General features: G+C 39.6%; 1 protein-coding gene across 6 annotated transcripts in view; it reads right to left on the bottom strand.

Moving 5' to 3' along the window:
* The window catches only part of MIER1 (MIER1 transcriptional regulator), a 42968-nt gene that overhangs the window by 18622 nt on the left and 2135 nt on the right, over window positions 1-22211 (bottom strand). For 4 of the 6 annotated variants that reach the window (XM_064516336.1, XM_064516337.1, XM_064516335.1 and 1 more), the window contains exons 2-3: window positions 6717-6741; window positions 5007-5152 (exon numbers count right to left, since the gene is read on the bottom strand). The exons of the other annotated variants lie outside the window; for them this stretch is intronic. In XM_064516336.1, the coding sequence (XP_064372406.1) occupies window positions 5007-5105 (99 nt within the window). In that variant the 5' untranslated portion in view covers window positions 5106-5152; window positions 6717-6741. The remainder of the gene's footprint in view (window positions 1-5006; window positions 5153-6716; window positions 6742-22211) is intronic. 6 annotated transcript variants of the gene reach the window in all.

Genomic DNA, 22211 nt, shown 5'->3' with positions numbered 1-22211 from the left:
CCTCAGGAAAGAGAGTGGCAGAAATGATGCGAATGAATTACTCTGGCAGCCAAATATGATGTGTGGGTCACTTATCGTACACCTTCAGCACAGACCCAGAGTGAACGCTCTCCTTCTTGCAATGTTAGTTGATGTTTTTCTTCTTTTTTCCCATAAAAACTGCCTGAACAAATTACTGTATTTTGCACATGTTTATGGAAAAAGAAACAAACAAAATGTGGGTCTGCAGCAACTGCTTCACACAGACAGGTAAGATGCTGATAGTTTTTGTAGGTAGTACAAAACTAGCTGCATGGCAGTAACTTGCCCTAATGCAAGGCAGTGCTTTTTACAGCATTTCCAAAAGTTCATCAGAATAAGGACCAGAACTTGCACTATCTGGCCTGAACATGAGGTTGAACCTCGTTCTGTAGGAGTTGCCATCTAGGGTTGATTCCAGGCAGTCCTACAACCCCAGCCATGAATACAAAAATGACACAAATTAAATGCACTTTTCAAACTCTCTGTGCCTCTCCGCTTCCCGAGTGAAACGAAAATGAGAGGTACGTATGAGGGATCACCTTCTATTCAGGATCACCCAATATTCAGGTAAAGATAGTAGTAATGTTTACAGATACATACACATTTCCTCACATAAAAAAAAAAAAAAAACAAGAAGCTTTTAAGCTAGCTGTTTACAAAAGCACACACAGTTGGAAGCAAACCCACTAAAATACGTGCACATTTAAAAATCTTTATATTTAGAATGCTGGTCCACTCTGAAAGGCTATTTCAAATGGTACAGCGAGTTCTCAAGTTTACTGGCTCCAGAACTGTTATCAATTGCATTCACTTTATTAATGCAACTATTAATTGCCAGGTCTGCAAATTACTTAATCACTTTTAATAGCTCAGTATTCAGCCTGCAGGGGCAGTATATGGCTTCCCTAAAGAGATTTTTCAGAGCAGAAACTTTCGGAGAGCTTTTTAAAATTACCTCTCTCATAAGATCAAATCCTCTGTTTATTATTCAGAGATGTATGCCTATTCTCAATACTTCTTGTCAGTAGGTAATTTAAGTCCTGAGTGATGATCAGATTTTGTAGCTGTCTGCTGACCCTACACTGCCTCCAATAAACTCTTATACGAATTAGCCATCGCTGATCAACATATTTCTATTTTTCTTGAAACATACTAATAATATCAACTACAAAAGGCAAACATTCTTAGTTGTGGTGCATGAAAATAAATATACCACAGGAGTTATCGGGATTCGTTGTCTATTCATGTTATTTTCTTTCAAAGAACTAAGCCGCTCAATCACTCGCTGGGCAAGTCTTTGGTAAGCTACATACCCAGCAGATGCAGACCATGTGGGCCTAAATCTCCTCACCTTCCCTCTTGACTTCTTGGTCCTACCATATTGTTTTTTGGAACGAGCGCTTAGAGGCAGGGAATTTATATTTTCACTGACAACAGACAGGACTGTGATCTTAATTAAAACTTGACAGTACAGCTGTCAAAAATCATATTCACGATACCAAAACAAATGTTCTCTAGTACATTTTGAAAAGTAATACACTTTCATTCAGCACTCCTCACCACTCTTCCATGTGAAGATACAGACTGAGAATTAGAAAAATACTACTACAATTTGTAAGTATGTGAGAATAACGTAATAGGCATGTTGCTATACGTTACTTAGAAAAATGGTACTGTATTGAGAACATTTTTCTGAGGCAGAGCCTCTTAATTGACATGCCCCATTATAATTCAAAAAGCTCCAAGTGCCAGCAACTCTCCAAGACAAAATGCTTTGGGTATCAAATGATGATTTCTGCATTGTTTTAGGATACTGTAAAACTAGGAAAGGTTCTTCCATCTGGAGAAGAGGTAAGTGGGGAGTGACGTAACAGAGAACTATATCATAAGCAGAGAAGGTAAATATAAATAATTGTACACTCACCTAATTCAAGAGCTCAGGGGCAAACATTGAAATGAACAAAAATAGGTTTAAAAAACAAGATATTTCTCAAACTAAACTTAAATTGCGCAACATTGCCATATGCCTTGCAGACACTAAGTTTACATAGGTTAAAAATCAATTGGACAAGTTTGTGGTGGTGGAAGGAAGAAAACTGAGAAGTATTACAGACAAAGAGACAACATCTGTTTCAGTGCACCTCAACTGCAACCTGCTGGAGGCTGGAAAAGTATTTGGGGGAAATACTTCATATTTCCCTTCTTTTATACTCTTCCTCAAACACCTACCGTTGGCTTTTGCTCCTACTGGTTCTCCCTTTTAAAGAGAACAGGATGTTGATGCATGTCCCTAAGAAAACCCAAGAGCCCTCCATGAAAAGAAGGACCCAAAAGGAGAAACCAAGTGATTATGGGGAACAACAAATGGAAAAGGAGAGGAGTAAAAGGCTTAAAAATATTTAAGCCATGCAGGGAGGCACTGTGCACAGCACCCCAACAATGTTCACCACTTCCTAAAGGCATCCAAAAAGCCAGTGCAAACCACCCAGTAGTGCTCTGCCCACAGACGGGGCAGCACAAAGGCAAAGAGCTAGGCCCCACAGTCATCAAATTCCCCATATCACACTCCCTCCAGCTGATGGCTTTTATAGCCAGCTTGGCTAAGGGTAGGAGGAAACTAAGACTTTCTGCAACTTGGTGGGGCCTGGCCACTTACTATTTCCAAGAGAGAGAATGAATACAGTTTCTCACTATCAGAAATTATGCAGCCAGTTTCCTGCATCTGGGAAAACTGCAGCATCGGAGTATGCCCAGGATACAAGAGAAGTGCCCCATCGTGGGAAAAAAATCACCTTCCTGATCACTTTATCTCCTGGGCTGTTGGAGAAAGAATACTGGGTTAGCCAGGACTTTGGTCAGATCCAGCATGGATGCTCATACACAGGAAAACAGCACTACTGAATACACACGCCTGGATATGACCAAGCACAGTCTGTTGCATCACATCCCAGCTAGCTTTTCTGCCCCCTAAAAGTTCTTACCTTTCAAGAAATATCACTAAGAACCACCAAGTCCAATAATTCTGATTCCTTTCAACTACTCTTCCACTCTCAGGGAACTGTATTTTTTCACATACTCTAGCAGCATAGAGGGTGACTTCAGGTCTCGAGAGACAGACAAGCTACTGCCATTTATACAGAAATGTATACACATACATCATACACAAATGCAGGGCACTGCTCAACCTCAAGCACTAATGTATTACAGATTCACCAGATTTTCAACCAATGAGTACAAAAAATCCTTACCCTCAGAGGAAGGTGTTATTTCTATGACACTCAGAAGTTAAATCATTAAGGTTCAAAAATTCCTTTGCAAAGCCTGACTGCCACTTTGTCTCTGAAGGAGCTGAACTAGTAAATCCAACACGTTCACAGCCTAGGGGGAAATCTGAAGGAATATGTGTAAATGACTGGGGAAAGCAAGGACAGGATAGCGCTTGTCTTGACAACAGTTTGAGTTTTAGGTTGTCTATCATCCATGTCGAAGAAAGGGAATGATTTCAAAAAAAAGAGAGAGAGAGAGAGAGAGAGAGAGAGAGAGAGAGAGAGAGAGAAAGTAAGCCTTGATGTATGGCCTGCTATCCCAGAACTAGAAGTAACTACATGACTCTAGCAAGATCCTGTTGGCATGGAAGCATAGGAGGCTCAGTAAAAGGTCTACCTGCAATATCCTGCATATAACTTGATGGTAAAATTCTGTGCCAATTTGTAAAAACAACCTCCAGAGAAGAAGAGCTCATGGAGCAATTTGAATCCAACTTATAACATTGCTCACTGTCCTTACTACAAAAATATCTGAAATGTGGAAAAATTATAAACTTGCAGCCTCTACAACTAGGATGTGAGCGAATAAATTGATGTTGAAATACGATTATAAACAAAGCATTGCAATGTGGTGAGAAAATTACGTAATCAGATGTTGACTCTTTACAAAATATGAGGAAAAAAACATGTACTTTCAACTTAAGAACCGTATGACATACATGTGGAATTCCATTTCCCATTTAATCGAGATGAAGCATGTTTAGATTCACAATTTATTTATCTTTACATTTACGGTTTAATATCAAACCTGAAATTAACAGAAAAAAATTATCATTTACATCTGAAATGTAGATTAAATGTACTAAATTAATTTAAAGCCATATGGGTATAATCGCTTACACTAAACAGGATTTGTACATCAAATATGCATTTGAAGATTATTAATGATCTATTCTGGAAGCTTTTTCAGTCAATGAAGTCACAGACAGTATCTAAACTACTTTGGAATTTATAATGAACATATTTTGCAGTTTAAGAATATTATTCCTGACAGAGGAGTAATTTAAAGCAGATATAAGTGACAGCAGAAGTTCAAAACACCAGATAAATCTTACATGCGGTTATTTCAGAATATACATATTTTAAGATGTATTATCACTATTATCAATACTTGGGAGTTCTGATCCCAGCTCTGCTGTCAACTTACTACGTGGCTTTGAGCAAACCACTTAATCTGTGTCTCTGTTTCCTCTGCCTTAAAAATGAAGATACTCCTATCTGCTTCACTGAAGTATTATATGAATGTTTGTATAAAAAATGCACAAGAAATGTAAAATTATGGGATTCTTATTAAATTGAAATCTATATGCACAAATCAAGTGCAAGTGTTTATTAAAAATAGTAACACTGGAACATACAAGTTTAGTCAGAGCATACTTTAACTTACATTAGCTCTAAAATGCAAGTCCTGTACCAGTAAATATAAACTACACAAGCACAGAATTATACATTATTAAATATTTATGTACCAGTTTTCTTGTCCCAGCTTTTGAGAACTGCAGATTTAGCTCGGCCCCTCTCCCCATCTATATTATTTACCTATTAGTGTTTTAGGGGCATTTTTTTGCTTTGTCCCAAACAGAGGGGAAAAAACCTGCACATGTTTTGTGCAAGACTGTGGGCTGTGGTTATGTTTTACGACTACTTAATGCTACCTACCCTGTTAAGATCCTCTATTTCAGAACTGAAGTTTGTTTCTCCTTCCATCATTTCCTCCTCTTCTAATGTCCGTTCATCATCAAAGTCATGCACCAGCATATCAGCTGATGGATCAAATTCATGGTCATCAGATGTTGCTGAACCTCCTGATAGAAAACATTTTAAAGATTTTTTTTAGTTAGATCATGGCCTCAAAGAGTTTAGTTTTTTATTTTGGTGACATTTTAATACTCAAATTATATTGAGAAATTAAAAGTATCTTCAAAATCCCTAATTCACTTATCTTAGGGAAAGCTAACCATATTACTCAGAGGACAGTGAAAGCTGTCATTTGGGTGATAAGAGATAATGGAAAAAAGAACCAGGAGTTAACCAGTCAGTTCTCAAAGTACTATAAAACTGGACATCGGGCCCCTAGTTAAATGCTTGTAAAACGTTCAGTTGTTGAAGACTTAATTCCTACATAATCGGAAGTCGGTCTGAATCAGAGTTCTACTGAGAGCAGAAATACTCATAAAAATATAGGCTTGGGCAGTTGTTTCTTTGATACTTTCCAAGTGTTCTTGTTTACAACTACAAAGACACAGCCTTTAACTTTTCCAAAATTTAAACTTCAAGTAAGCTTCATAGTTATGCAGATTTTATATATGATGTAGAATCCTTAGTTATTTTTCCCCATGCATTTTTCACAGTTCTTTGTAGAAAAGTCTGGTTGTATTTTGTGACAACAAAAAAATAAATGAATGGATGAACGGTTTGGCAGATGCAGCACTTTGATATAACTTATCAATACCTGATTTCTAATTCTAGCTCTGAAAATATTTGTCCATGTGTCTCCTTGGACAATTTAAATTTCATTTTCCAAAGCTTGAAGACTGTATTCATGCTGAGGGTGCAAGAAGGAGGAAGGGTTAACTGTATTTTGTAGTTTTAAGTGTTAAAGTGTAAAGTGTTAAAGATTGTTTCTTTGAAAAAAACAGGAGTCCAAGAGACAATGGCAGTCCAGCTAAAGTAACTATTGGAAAGTTGTTCATCTACTAGGATGCCAAAAACTTAGGAAATAAATAACACTATGTATAGTGGTAGTAAAGTATTTTAAAAATATATATATAGTTTTCACTTAGGCTAATTACTAGATACCCAGTAATGCTGAGATACTGGTACATCAGAAAATAAGCAGCTTTTAAAATAAATCACAAAAACTCTCATTTTAAGTAATTCAATGAGGAAAAAAATACTGTTTTCCTTGCTGCTTTTGTTCTTGATGCTGTTGTGTATAAAGGCAATGGTATAACTAATAACTGAGAGCATACAGTGCCTTAACTGCCTTAGTTTTTCCCACTCTGTATTTAAATTCTAATACCAAGGGGTAGCCACGCCGAGAGGGCTGGTGACGCTATCGCTGGCTGCAGCACTCTCTTCCATGCCCCGACACTCGCTCACGCTGCGCTCCCCAAGACGTGCCAGCGTTCCTGCACATGTGTTTGTGCAGCTCTGCAAAGAGCAGAATCAGTGCCCCGGTGTACCTGACCATACAAAAACTTCTGCTGGCACAGACCAGAAAGAAGCAGTGACTGCTTAAACCAACATTACCACTAATTTACTCATTGAATTTTATCCTTGGATTACTATCTGGAAGAAACCAGCCAAAAGAATTTCTCAAGGGTGCCCTTTTCCCTCACAAGTTTAGGAAATATTAAAAATATTTACCTGGGCTTGAAGACTCAACAGAAGGCTAAAAAAAGAAAACACAGGAAATTATTTTTTTCTATGTTGAATCTGTACAAACCGAATTCAATAATTCATCTGATACAAAAAGGTTATAAATGAACAAGCTACTGCAAATAATATATTTACTAATACAGCACCACAGCAACTCTGAAGTAACGTAAGATAAATAGCATTCATTTTCTCCTTTATATATCTATACCCTCGCTCTATTTCAGGAAGAATAATTGGAAGAACTGCCCATTGTGAGATGCAGTAATTGAGTTCATGAAAGTATAAAATAAAGCAAATCATTCATTCCTAAAATAACATTACAATTCCACCATCAGCTGAGGATGGCATTAACTGGTGCTATTGCCAGACTGGGCAACCCTGCCTTCTCTCCATCTCTGTCTGCTCACTTCCACTCCTTCCTTTGCGCCAATACAAAACCAAAAATTAACAGTACTCATAGGTTAGTTTTTAACAGATCCAGCTCTGAGCTAATTCTGTGTACTAAATTCCCTTTTCTACAGCCCAGATATATGCCAGATTACATTGACAGTAGAAGTACAGTTTAAGATAAACTATTCTTCGTATCTGAAACTATGTGCTATTCGATACCTAAATTCTCTGTTTGTATTTCAATTAAGATGCACCAATGTAGAAGATGATCACAAGTCACAGCAAGGATTCCTCATAGAACAAAGGGGAAAAGCAATTTAATCTCAATCTCTAACCCAACTGTGAGAAAAGGCAGAAACTATTTTGCAAGCCAGACTTTATTCCCAGGTATCATTATAATAAACACAAATCACGGACTACAAAACAAATATTTCTTTTCAGCACAGAAAAAAATCCACACTTCCACAACAACCTTTAGGTAACAGAGCTATCCCTTTGGCTTGGTAAGCTTACAGTTATAATCAGGATGAACAACTTCCATTATAAAATTCTGCTTTCCCTTCCTTACGATTTTGTCAGTCTTTAACCTCCTGGACTGATATTCATACGTCAAACATGCAAACCTCATTTGTTTTGAAAATTCAAGCACATGGTTCAACTATTTTATGGAATATATCTAATGGAGGGTTTTTTTCCAGCGTTAGAAGGACTGACCTTTTACTTCAGAGAGCTGCAGTATCCCCCTCTCTGCCACATTTTGGAAACTGAGATACTGTTCTGTACCAAGGATATATTGTACTACATAATATACAATGCTGTCTTCATGAAAACCTGCCTGCATTTGGCCAAGAAATTATTTGGAAAACCTCAATTTGCACATTCACAATGGACATTTATGTCTATGCATAATACTGTATCTAGATTGTACTCCTACTGAATGCAATTCAGTATCTGTACTTCTGGAATTATATTTGCAATTAAAACAAGATACTATATTAAAAATGATAAATTTAAACTCTAGTAAGAACTTGTATTACTATTCTAAGATTTTCTAAAGCACTTTCCTTCTCCTTGATTTCATCTCATAAGGCAAAGCAGTCACTTGGACAAGCACATTCCACCCAAGACACCTATATAGTGAAGCAAAAACTAAAATAATAATCAAAAAAAAATCTGTGTAATTATAAAATTTTTATATTAGCAATTTTTCTGAGAGAAGAAATACCTCTTCTTAGGAATCACTAATCAAAATTCATTTACATACCAACATTTTAAGAGTCTGAAGTGTATAAACGAAAACTCAAAATATATTTGCCTGTGTCAAGCAAAAATTGGTACATAGGAGGGGTAAAAACACATCTTCAATGTTTGCCTGAAGGGCAGATAGAGATAGGACAGACAAGAAGTTTTGCTCTCCTAACATCACACATCCTAAAAAATAAATACAGAATATATAAACTGTTCTCAGATAGCGGCGCTGCAGTCTATTTTTCTCATACCTACTAATATCCAATTATTTTTAGTTTAAGTGCAATATCACTGCTGACTTGCAATAAATATCTTTTTAAGGAGTTCACTCTAACAGGCAGCGCTGCACACAACAGCCAAGACTAACCATATCAGCATCATTTGGGAGACTGAAACTCATATAGTGGGTAAGCACTAAAAACATTCTTTCAAAAGTAAATTCTGCAATGCCATAGGAAGCTTCACTAATGACTACAGCTTAAAACCCTTTCTTTTCAAAGAGTATCCAAACAAATTCCAGTGTACAATATTACTAACATATACGGAACTAAAGCTGAGTATCAAAATCAGCCTGCGATGTCCCACTCAATTTGGTACGTTGAATTGTCTGATAAACTTACAACACTGGATAATACATAACACGCAATACACAATTATTAGTGTAAAATAACAAAGTCTTAGTATATTCTTCGCAAAAATCACAGGTGGGAAAGCTAACATCCAAATTGCTTATTTCTGTCAGACAATGCTAGGAATGAAGTAGACAATATTACATGTTCAGTGCAAGAAAAAATAAGAGGGAGGGAAACATCATTAAGAAGTATCTTAGAAAGTTTTAAATTACAGGCCGGTCTCCATTAATAATTCTCACGTAATGATTACAAATGAAATGACCATTTCAAACGCAGCTTATAGCCAAACCAGCAAAAGGAACCTGTATCATCAAAAGAGAGGTCACAGCAGAAACATAACTGATGCTAAACTGTTTGTATTAACTGCAACAACCTAGGAAAGGGAAACAACGCAGACAAGCACTTCCCAGAGTACGACAGAGACGCTGCTGGACAGCCAGCGGGTTGTGCTGGAGTCGGAAGCAAGCTGTGGACATCCCTACCCTCACCCAGGTCTCTGGAATCCCGGTGCCCCTTCTAAAGAAGCACTGACATAGTACAGCAATATTGCTATACTTTGCATTCAGGTACCGCGAGGTTCAAATAACGACTCATCATTACAATATAGGCTGCTCTCACAAAAATCAAGGGACTTGAATACCAAGGTGCCCTAAGACGGAAAGAAGAAAGCAGGTAAAGATAAGAAGAAATATCCCCGTGATTTACAATGAAAGATTATTCCAGAAATGATTCTGCCCTCACAGAGCAGAGAGCTGGATTTAGTGACTCAAAGCCCTTAAAATATTCTATTTTGAGAGATAAACCGTGTTATTTAATAAAAAACAAGCTTTGCAAATGCCATCTTAAAACCAGTTTTTCTGCCTGGCTATTAGAACGCGTAATTATTAGAAGGCTCTCACGTAAGCTAACCCTCCTGGTGACAAAATACCTCCTTCCAAGATTCACTGCACGTATTCATGGCCAGGTTCTCTCTAATCTAGTCCTAACACTATTTGTTAAGGCTAAATAACTGCTCTCCTTTCCTCCTCTTATTTTTTGATGTGAAGAAGGCATTTCAAAGAGACTCTCAGTTGGAAAACAGTTTCTGCTTCCATATCATTTATAGATCAATAGTGTTAGTCTCGGCTTTGCAATGATAACCAACCAGCGCATTCTGGCTGGCCCAACTACGGGAAGGACATCCAGGCCCAACCTGGGAAAGAAAGTTCTGGGGAAAAGCCATAGGTCAGAAGGAAGGGAAGGAAGAAAAGAGAGGTTATAAGCCAGGTGTAATGGGAGAATCAGGCAGCTGCGCCTCCAAAACTGCAGAAATCAGGATGGTCAGCAAGAAGAGGCTCATAGTATGATTATACTCATGTCCTGAAAAATGTAACTTAGAGGACAAGAGCAATTGTGGAGAAGCAAAAATAGCGGAGATTCTGCTTTCTTTACAGCATCAGCAGATGGGACACAGACCCTGAGGGAAAGGTAGCATTCAGCTTACTGTGAATTAAGGATAGCATGGGTTTCAGCAAACAGAATCTAGCGTGGTATAATGGTTTAGCCCTCAAGAGGGGAGGGAAAGCAACCAAAGAGCACAGCTTCCCGTTCAGCCACCGCTAAGGACCTGCCCACAGGCAGAAAGACCTGTAGAAGCCTTGCACAAAGGTGAACCTCAATTCAGGAAAAAAAAACAGGTTTCCTATGCTGGGATCCTCAACGAGTACTATAGGGTACGCGTGATACCCAAGCTCTACAGCCATGCAGCATCCTTTGGTTTTATATACACCTTATATGTTTTTATATATGTGTGTGTGCACATTTATATAAATGTTGGAGCCCACTGTTTCAACCCACCTTGAAGTTCCCGCTGCGCCCGTCACCACTTCTCAGAATGGAAAAGGAAAAACAACTTTCACCATTTTTTTTCTCTAAAACACTGATTATATACAAATTGTCTAGTGTTACTTTCCAGTAACTGAGAGGGATCAACCTTAATAACTCATCCTGAGCTTGCAATACCAAGTGTTGAGGGAGCTGGCCCATGTCATTGCAAGGCCTCTCTCAATTATCTTTTAAAGGTCATGGCGACTGGGAGGGGTTCCAGAGGACTGGAAGAAAGCAAATGTCGCTCCTATGTTCAAGAAAGGCAAGAAGGAGCATCCGGGGAGCTACAGGCCAGACTGCCTCACCTGAGTCCCAGGGAAGGTAAAGGAGCAACTAACCCTGGATACCATTTCCAAACACATGAAGGACAAGAAGGCGATTGGGAGTAGTCAGCATGGATTTACCTAACAGCCTTCTCTGAGATGACTGGCTTGGTGGACAAGGGGAGAGCTGCAGATAACGCTCCTCTTGACTGTAGCAAGGCTTTCAACACAGGCTCCCATAACATCCTTTAACAAACTGATGAAGTAGAGACTAAGTAAGCGGGCAGTGATGTGGATTGAAAACTGGGGTAACTGCTGGGCTCAAAAGGTGATCAGCTGCACAAAGTCCAGCTGGAGGTCAGCCATTAGTGGTGTACCCCTGCGACTGACACTGGGGCAAGTACTCTAACACCTTTCATTAATGACCTGGGCACCTTGCACCCTCAGCAAGTTCACAGGCAGTACAAAACCAGGAGGAGCAGCTGATACACCAGATGGGTGTGGTGCCAGTCAGGCTGGAGAAACAGGCAGAGAGGAACCTCACGAATTTCAGCAAAGGGAAGTGCAAAGTCTTGACCCTGGGGAGGAATAAGACCATGCACCAGTACAGGCTGGGGGCCAACTGGCTGCAACGCAGCTTTGCAGGAAAGGACCTGAGGGTCCTCGTGGATAACAGTTTGAACGTGAACCAGCAATGTGCCCTTGTGACAAAGGCGGTAAACTGAATCCTGGGCTAAATTAAGAGGAGTGTTGCCAGCAGGTCACCTCCCTCAATCTGTTGGCAGTGCTCTACCTAACGTAGCCAAGATGCTGTTGGCCTTTGTCACAAGGGCCCAGTGCTGGTCCATGTTCAACTTGTCCATGAGGCCCCTCAGGTTTCCTGCAAAGCTGTGCTGTGTCCAGTTCTGGGCTCCCCAAGACAAGAAAGTTGCAGACAAAGTGGAGCAAGTCTGGTGAAGAGCTCCAAAAATGATTAAGGGACTGAAGCATCTGTCATGCGGAGAGAGGATGAGAGTGCTGGGATTGCTTAGCCTCAAAAAGAGAAGGCTCTGAGGTGGATCTTATCCATGTGTATAAATACCTGATGAAGGGGACATAAAGAAGATGGAGCAAGACTCTCTGTAGTGCTCAGTGACAGGACAACAGGCAACGGGCACAAACTGCAATGCAGGAAATACCATCTGAAGATATGGAAAAACTTTTTTTTTTTTTTTTTTTTTTTTTTTAACAGAGTGGTGAAAAGCAAGGACATGCTGTTCAGAGAGGTGGCGGAGTCTTCATCCTTGGAGATATTAAAAACCTGCTGCAATCAACCCTGCTTTGAGCAGAGAGGCTGGACTAGACAATCTCCAGAGGTCCCTTCCAACCTCAATAATTCTGTAACTAAACGTTTCAATACCTATTAAAAATGGAACCTACCACAATGAAACCCTTGACCATTGAGAGGGGACACAAAGCAGTACTGAGGCATGAAGAGATCTCGCAAGCGAGCTTTAAGAGATGAAGTTCAGCTTTCAGTATTCTCAAATAGCGTGGAGAAGACACCGTTGCTCAAGAAAGCAAGCAGCCTTTCCCATCAGTTGGAATACTGCTTGTGCAATCACCTCCTTCGGAGCCTCAAAAGCACTGCTAAAATATTGCAATGCCTTTAGAGCATTAAATTCCATGACTTTTTGCCAACTCCAAAATATATATCCAGTACAATCCTAGTCTATGGAAGGAAAAAGAAACAAACCCCAAACCAGAAAATTTTCAAAAGCGTAACTACCTCCAGAAACGATAAATTCACTTCAGACTACTTCTCAGAATGGATACAGCCCTGAAAAGATTCTAGCTCTTAGTTACAGACTTCATAGGCAACTTTTAGGAGAACAGTAGTAAGTTCTCTGTTCCTTTCTTCTAACTTTTGCCTACCTGATCTACTTAATCTGTCCTAGTTTGTAGATCATCATCTCCACATTTCATGTCAATCATTTTGTCATCAATCATTTTCTGCCATCTATTTCTGGCTAGATGCAGTTTCATGTTACATCTATTCTAAATTAATGTCCAGCTGCGGCCAAAAGTAGTAGTCTGACCTCTTCTGACCACTTCACATGCTTCTGACGCTTCTGTCAGGTCCAATTGGGAAGAAGCAGCATGAGCTGGTTCAGCAAACCAATTTCCCAGAAAACTAACCCTAGTTCTCCATCCTATCAGTAAGCCAAACTGCCTCATCTCGAGCCTTCACAATTGCTAGACGTGCTGCAAAGAATCTAGAGCAAGAGTTTGAAGCTAGACACATGGAGAAGAAAGGTGGGTGGCAGGAGATCAAGAGTAAGGAGAAGAAAGGTGGGTGGCAGGAGATCAAGAGTAACTCTTTCAGTGACCTTCTGTTAGCATCAAACATAAGGTGAAACTGCATGCTATGATTAAGAAGTTGTTGCAAGACAAATACTACAATTCTTGATTATTCGGTCTTATTTCCTTGCCTCCAAGGAATCATGATTCTGGCCACGACAGAACAGATGGCTTTTAGGGCATTTGCTCAGAAAGATTTCCTGGCAGTAGTTAAAGATCACATGGCTACATTGGTATCATTAGATCTGAAGTCCTAAGCTACAGTATGCCAATATAACAGCAATTCCAGTGAAAAAGATAACCCTTATACTTCAGTGGCTTTCAGTTTTCTGCTGTAGCAAATCACAGAGAAGTGCAAAGCACTTTTTTTGCCTCAAGGCCATTCATGGGAACAAAGAGCTGCTACTTATAAAACGATAACAGCATCCAAGAATACATACAATATACAGGTTGACACACTCAAATTGTTCTATGCATGAAGCCATCAAATAAGATAACAAACAGTGAAATTTAGGAGAAAACAAGCGTGTAATGGCCTGCCCAAAAGGTTTGCTGTGGGTTCAAATGAACCAAATACATTCAGGAACTCCTAACTCAAGCGCAACTAGGAAGAAGGAAAATGACCAAAGGAGTCCGGCTGTATGGATACATCATTGAGCATATTTGTCATGCTCCAAATAAGCAGGTTCAAGTAAAGACTAAATCTGACACATGAAGTATATGTACTTCACGGTGAAGTGAAAAGGAAAAAAGACTGAGCAATGAAACATCAAGCTTGGGTGGCACTAAAAGAATCTCTCACCATTTTTGTTCCATGTGTATTTTTAGGAGTCTCAGGAAAGACATGTGGGCTAGGTGTTTCCAGAAGGTTAGTGGCACTTACAGCAACAACTGATCCAAAAGATCACATCAAACGCATTTTCCAGTGTATGGATACAGATATAAACAGAAGTGAACTAGGTCAGGTCTCTTTCAGACACTGGTGGACTGCAAAGTGATGAACCTAACAGACATGTATCAGATACAGAAAAATATCTACCAAATCTACAGTACACTGCTCTTCTGACAACAGAAATTGCCTGGACTTTGGGATGTCTGTATTACTATAATTTATGATGAAAGTTAAACAGTAAAACTGAATCGACGTTGTGACAGATTTACTTAATGTCTCCAGAAGGCTGTTTGCATTATCGGTTTTGTGCAACTTATTTTTGAACCTGCTACTTCAGTAGCTGAAGCATAGGTATGCTTCAAAGCAACGCTCTTTTTTGCATGCTGGCAGATTTTCATCCCTTATTCCAAAGCTTTACAGCTGCTTAGCCTGGAATATGATACTACAGAAGCAAAAGCTGTGTAAGTAAAGCACTGAGTTTTCTCTCCCTACATTTCTCCTACAGCCTCCAAAGAAGCACTTGAACAAAGCTGGCAGGACACTACATGGTTTCACTCCTACCTACAAAACTACAGTTTAAACATTAACATCTTTCCTGCTACTTAATGTAATTGATTAATAATGAAACATCTTGAAATTGCAGTATTTGCATGCAGTCTCTACAAAACAACAGCATATATATATTCTGTTCAAATGTACTCAGTTAGCTCTTATACCTAAAACACTTAAAAACTAAAATTTAGTTCTGCCTATATTGATAAGCCTAACAAATTCACCAAGTAGGTGCTCGGGCCTTTTGAACTCTGCTACAGGAAAATACCAAAATTAACTTCAAAGTTGCAGTGGCTTGTTTTAACATTTGGGGTACAGAAAACTCCTGTATTAATTGGTAAACTAAGCCTCAAAAATTAACGGTATTACCTGTATGAGACATGAACCATTGTAACAATACAAAGAATGAAGAATGAGCAGCTGGTGGAGAGCATCTGTAATTACTTCACAAGTAGACCCATATCTGGCTTCAGCATCACTAAAGCTACATTTCACTAAGCAGACTAATTAAAAGTCTAAGTAAATTACTGATTTGCAAGTAGTAATGTACATCCTGTTCATACTCCCAAAATGCTGATATAGTTACATGAATAATATTCAAAGACTGCACAGAAAACTGAAGTTTTGAATAAATGTGGTTTAAACACTAGCTTGTTACACCCTACAGCTCAAATTATTTTAGAAGAGGAGCTCATCAGCTTAGAAATCAATCTGTAAGACCCATGACTACACTGTCGAAGTCTTAAGAGTAGAATGTGGCAGCCATTTAATCAGCTCTCCAGTGAGCTAAGCTGAATGATGGCCTAGAGAAAACAATTAGTTAAAATGGTGAAGAACATCCTTTACTCCAGATGATACATCTCCCTTTTCTTAAACAGGTATTTAAATTGAAGGGCTTACAATCTCCCATCCTACCCCTCTCTCCCTTCATCGTATGTCAAAATAACATGCCTCATTTTTATACCTTGGAAAGAATGCAGTAACATATTGAAACAAGAAAAAAAAATGGGTGCCCTCTCATTTCATGGTTTTACATGTGAACGCTTCTATAATCAAAACTGTAACGGCACCCAATTCCTTCCGCACATTAAATGAAAGTCTTAAAGTACATGGAGATGAGTCGTGGCCTCCCCCCCCCCCCCCCAAAAAAAAATCTGGTTACTAAATGAGAAAATTCTGGTCTTTCCAGAACAGAAATATCAAGTGCAATGTTTCAGCTTGCAGACCTCAAACATGTACATCAAAGGCTTGAAACTGCCACCTTAGCAAAGGTCCCCTGACTTTGCCATTTCCTTCCTCATCTTGATTATACTGAGTCAAGTTTCGAATCAGCACTTACGAAAAAAAAACCTTTTTTCCCCATGAAGATAGTCAAACACTGTTACAGGTTGCTCATATAGGTTGTGCAGTCCCTGTCCCTGGAGGTTTTCAAGACTACAAAAACCCCGAGCAGCCTGGTCTGATCTCATCACTGACCCTGCTGTGAGCAAGGAAGTTGGACTAGAGATCTCCTGAGGTCCCTTCCACCTCAGATTATCTTATGATCCTGAGGTTTAAGATTTTCCAGGCAATCTTGAAAGACTACTTATTTGCTCACTTTTTCCCCCTTCTTCTGAGAAAGAAATTGGATAAGGTTTGGTTCTGTTTATTACTACTTCATCAAAGAAAAGAACAGAAAAAAATCAGCCTTAGATTTTCTGGAGAAACTGACGGATCAGCTTCAACAGTGCCTAACCGGCCAGACTTAGGAGGCTGTATTTTACTGCAGCTGACTCAGTCCTGTGTTAGACTACATAAATTTCTTCACCAGAAGAAGTCTGGAAAGGGGACGCAGGTGATACAAAGGACTTTGTAGGAGATATTAACCTGGGTCTTTCAGCCATTTGGTTTGCAAAATGGCTCCTTAAACCTGCAGTGGCACACCTGAGGGCAAACAAATTGCAGCATTTCTTAAGTGGTCTTGTTAAGTCAGTTTTACCAGTGAAGTATCACAGTATCATAGAACTGAACCTACAGACATCCTGAATACTACAAATACTGAGGAAAAGTCTTAAATAGATAGAAATTTTCACATGTCTAACAGCAGTAGCAGCTGCTACTTCAAAAGCAGCAATTTAGGGGGAAACACAGAACAAAGACATCAATTGATGAATCTCCCTGGGGTGAGATCTACCTATCTCCAGCCAACTATCTGCTCCACACTTCTGTCGAGGTTATCATGCCATTGCAGGTGCAACAAAGTGAATGTGCACCCAAAGTGAATTTGTACTAACGTACAGGCTTCCAAAGAAGGATGCTCTCATGCTCTCTTTTCTGCCACACCTGCTATAGGAAGAGTAACCCCCAGCAAGAGGAAACTGCACCTTAAAAATTCTAAGACTGTCAGAGCAGCTTAGAGGGACTAACCAGGCCTCAGACAGAAGATACAGGGTACCTCAGGGTGGTAAAAGTGGCTTCTATCAGTGGCTCCTGACCATGCTGCTGCCGAATCAGCTGCTGAACTCACCCACTAACTTAACACGTTTATTACACAGTGGCACTGATTTGCTTTCTCCTTGGAGCGGAGCAGACAACTGGAATCAGGAACCACTAGCAATACCCCAAGGTAGCCATCCCCACTCATGATTCAATCTAAATTTATTTACCTAAAGGACCCAGTCATCAGAAGAACAAGATGAGTGCAGATGCTGTAAGGCTAACTGAGGAAGACTACCAGGCAGAAGTTGCAGGCAGAAGGGGATACCTTTCCTGACAGGACTCTTGCTCAGGTGGATAGAATATTATGCTCATGGGAATTTTACCCAGAGAACTTGCATTTTCAAAAATTATGAAGCTTGGCCACAACAGTAAAACAGAGGTGGGTATTCTGACTCATCCGAAGCACACACTTTCAACAGGACATTTTCTAACAATTCGTTATTGATTTCCATGATAATGTACAGCATCTGTCTCAACTTGTTGTAACATCTTGGTATTTCTTAATAAGCAAAAGTGGAAGAGTCTATGCAGTGATCACAACCTACTGTAGGATTTCAGATGAAACCAGATACCGTCACGTGCTAAGGACTGCAAGAAAATGTGCATGAATTAACAGTGAAATGCTAATACAGACTGCGGCTTCTCGTGAGGAAAAAGCTCAAAATGAAACAACTTTTCAACAAGTCCACTGTTTCCCTAAAATTCCTCCGCTGTATTAGAAATAATTTTAAGTCCCAAGTCATAAAAGCACAAACATCTGTATCCTATCACATACAAAAAAGCCTATAAAATCCATCTATTACAATAGAAAAAAAATGCCTTTTCCAATACTAATACCATTCAGAATTTTGGGTTTCTATCTTCGACAACGTGTGAGAAAAACTAAGGGAATACAATCAGTGAACACAACCAACTGTTCTGGAGTTGATATCCTTATCAAGTCAGAAAACTGAATTCCCAGATCTGTTAGATTAACAGATACTGTGAATACTGTGACGTATTCTACAAAACTGCCCTAAAACAAAAAATAAGATAATTAAAGTTAACATCAAATGGGGAAAAAAATTAATGCTCAACAGGATGGACTGAGTTGAATCACCAACTTTAATCATGACTTAGATCAGTCGTGAGGAAACCTCAATTTAATCTATTTTGACCTTGTTTTGTATCCAGACATTATTCAAAAGGTCTGGCATCAGGGACTATTAAAACATCTCAATTTCCAATCACATTAGTGATCACGCCAATTTGACTACTGATTTCTAAAGAGGAGGCTATTACACACTTGCACATATTATCCTGAAGCAATAGCATAGCTTAATAACTTTTTTCCACATTCTTAATCTTTGTTTCTTTATAAGGAAACAATAGATCACGCGTTTCTTAAACATTATGTTCTGTTTGAGGACATTTCAAGTTGTGTTTGGAAACTAAAATTCAGTTATATTCACACCATTTTAAAACTCTTCAACTGAAAGAACTATAACATTCAGGATAAAGGAAAATTTCATCAGGTATTTTGAATGTAAGGTTGATTCATAAAAGCCATCAGTGTAATGAACTGATTTTCTGGTCAAAAGCAACTACATTTTCATAAATCTAAACAACGTTGAAGTGCACTCAAGCTGAGTCAGTTTAACAGCTAACATGCTGACAGAGGAGTAGTCCTGCTCCTCTCTGACACGCATGCACCTGCTTCTTCCAACACTTGTCTGACCACGGAGGGAGCCGATTCAAATCGCTTACCCCACAGAAACTCACTCTGCAAAAGGAAAAATTAAGTTCTCATTCCAATAGGTCAGCAACCTGAATCACCTCACTGAGGGGAAAGGCAAACGCTAGGAGCTGGCATGAAGGTGCGTCAACTGCATGGCCAAGAGTGGCTAGAAACAGGATCGTATTTTTCAGCAACACTAAAAGGTCAGGGTTCCACAAGATGAGGATGCTTTCTGAGAAGCCGAGTCGATCTAAGCTTGTTATTTTTGGAAGAAGGAAGACTCCATCCTCCTCCGCCGATCCCTGCGACTGCTTCTGCTGTCCCATGCCACCCCTCACACCAGCTCTAGTGCTTGTTGGGTCTTTCCATCAGCTGACACAACTAGTTACCCTGCAAGCAGCTCTTCATTTTTTGGTAGGTTAGTACGCTGAATCAACCCACAGAGGAAGTCCAAGGAGCAGAATCTCCACTTTTTGGCAATTAGGAGCTGCGAGACCACCTCAGCTGCTGTCCATCCTCATTCACCCATAGTTAAAAATCAGCTGGACATCTAAACCAGGCTATGCCAATCTAAATCAGGGCTATTATATCACTACTCTCCCACCCCACTCCTGACCAACATGGCCACCCGCTTCCCCATGCACCAGCCCTGGTATTTGTCTTCTCTTCAGTGAGTTAACTAAAAAAAGAAAGCCACTATTTTTTCCATTAGTTTTGACACTTAGTACCCCAGCAAGCACCATTTACAACATGATTGGTGCATGCCATCATGGAACAAAAAGTAGCAAGAGGATTTCAGCACTTCTAAAAATTACAGTAGGTACTTAGCTGCATCTTTTCAACACAGAAGTCTGACCTCAGCTCTTCAAGTTTTTGGAATCAGTAGATCTTATGCCCACTTACGTTTTATTCATACATTACAACGGATGAATTATAAACAAAAAACATTCTCTTTCAACTACTAGTCAAGCTTTTAAGTCAAAATCTTTTCTTCTCAATAGACACTAAAATATTTGTATTTGGAAAAAATACGTACGCATCAGCATTTGCTACACCACAAAGACTGAATAAGCAGCTTAAAGCGTGATTTTGTAACATTCAAAAAGCTTAAGCTGATCTTAGGTTAGAGATGTTTTCTTTCTGATTATGACTAGGAAAACATTCTAATGTGCTGGAATGTTAGGACTCAAACTGATAATGTAAGCATGCTTCAAAGCAAACTGAAACCCTAACACAGTTTATTAATCCCAAATCTAAAAACATTTAATGCAAATTCAACATCTAAGTTTTTTGTCTATGTCCTGTTCAAACTGGTAAACTTCTACAAAAGTGAAACAGCATTTTTTGTTAAATTAGTTTCACTTTCTGGATTCATTTACTTAACAGGCGCAGAGTTCCTGTTTGAAAAGCTTTCCTGTCAAATTCAAAAAGTTTTCTATTTATCCTGTTTATATTTCAAGTTTTATCGCTCTAGCATTAAAGCCTTGCTGACTCTCTAGAATGGAATAATTTAAGACTTCTCCCCACTTAAGGATGAGTTCTTGTGAATACCCTCTCAAGAGTTGGCACAAGATTCTCCCATTGGGGAGGAGGGGGGAAAATGGCAAGAGGCATAGTAGCAGCACTGCTTTCCACCTGTGTTTTCAAACCCAGGCTGGTCATCGACCCCCCAAGGTGCTGAGGCAGCCAAGTCCTAAAGCTGTCCAAGTTATTACTCTTCCCTAGCGCTCTCCCAACACAGCATTAAGCAGCATACGACTCTCCTAACTCACCCTGCCTCCAGCATACCTAGCACACCACCACATAGCGGCAGTCGTCTTCAGCTCCTCTAGGCAAATGGGTGATACTGGGGCTTCAGTGGCGATACTGGGTTGAGGAGACCTCCCAGCCTACCGCCTACATAATTTCTGACTTGCGCCAAGAACCATTTCAGGACACTGATCCTAGTTTAAATCACCGAAAGAAGGTAAAATGTTTTTTAAATCCCGACTGGTTTCCTACTTCAGCATGCAGTGCAGCCATGCAAACAGTTGTCTGCACAATTCAATGGATATGAACAAACGTCAGCCAAGCCCGTACTGCTGCTGCCACCCCTGTGTCACTGAGCTCATCCCATAGGTGGATTGCGGCTCTCAGAGCCCCTTTATGTCGCTCCTGACCCTTAGTCTGAAATAAAGAAGCCACAATAGGACAAAGAACTCGTCTTAGCTTTTCTTCGAGAAAGCATAACGCTCAGGGGGAAAAACCTCTTCCTTCCTTAGTAAAGTATCCCCACCACCAAGTAATAAAAGCCTTACCCCTTGGAACGACGTCCATAAAGTGGAAAACAATACCCGTTTGATCTCCGTACCCCACTGACTTTTTATTGCTCTCTGCAGCAGGAATCCCCTACAACTCTCAGGGCTATCACTGGTGTAACACCAGTGTAAGTACGTGACACCACAGAATAGGAAGTAATTCAGCGTACTGACTGTGGCTCTTTAGCAATATGGCGAACTTCAGCTCACCGAACAGAGCCAGTGTGAACATTTCACAATAATGCTGCCCTTAATTAACAAAACTTGTAAGCAATGGGGGAAACTTGAGACAAAGAGCCTGAATACTCCAATGCCTAAACCAGCATGTGCCCCAACATCTTTGTCCAACATGGGAGGTTACAGGAGTTTAACAGCCACATTTTTTCAGCCAAGAAATTACTCAGGGATGAGACCTGTAATTCTCTGCCTCTCGAGATACTGAGGAAAGACAGTTCCTTTTAAGATTAGATTAGTACATTTAGTAGCAGTAACAGGAAAAAGGCTACATTTATCTTTCCTTCCCAAGTAAAAAGATAAATTTAAGTAAAAATTCATACAAATTCAGAAATTTCATGGGAAGAAGAGAGAAACTTCATCTGTAAGATATTCTAACACCGATACCTACCTCTCCTTCCCATCCTGCCCCCTGCCCAAGTCTGGCCAGAAGAAATATCTGTCCCATGGAAGAGATTTTTTTTTTATGGCATACCTTTCAAATAAGCATTTCCAATTCATTTGTCAACACTGTTCAAGCAGCAAATTACCTGAAAATTGGAACCTTACGATAATTTGAAGGAAAACTTACTGA

This window comes from Dromaius novaehollandiae, chromosome 8, assembly GCF_036370855.1.
Source record: "Dromaius novaehollandiae isolate bDroNov1 chromosome 8, bDroNov1.hap1, whole genome shotgun sequence".
Classification (NCBI taxonomy): domain Eukaryota; kingdom Metazoa; phylum Chordata; class Aves; order Casuariiformes; family Dromaiidae; genus Dromaius; species Dromaius novaehollandiae.
The sequence above is the reverse complement of the archived record's forward strand: the minus strand, read 5'-3'. Positions and strand labels throughout refer to the sequence as shown.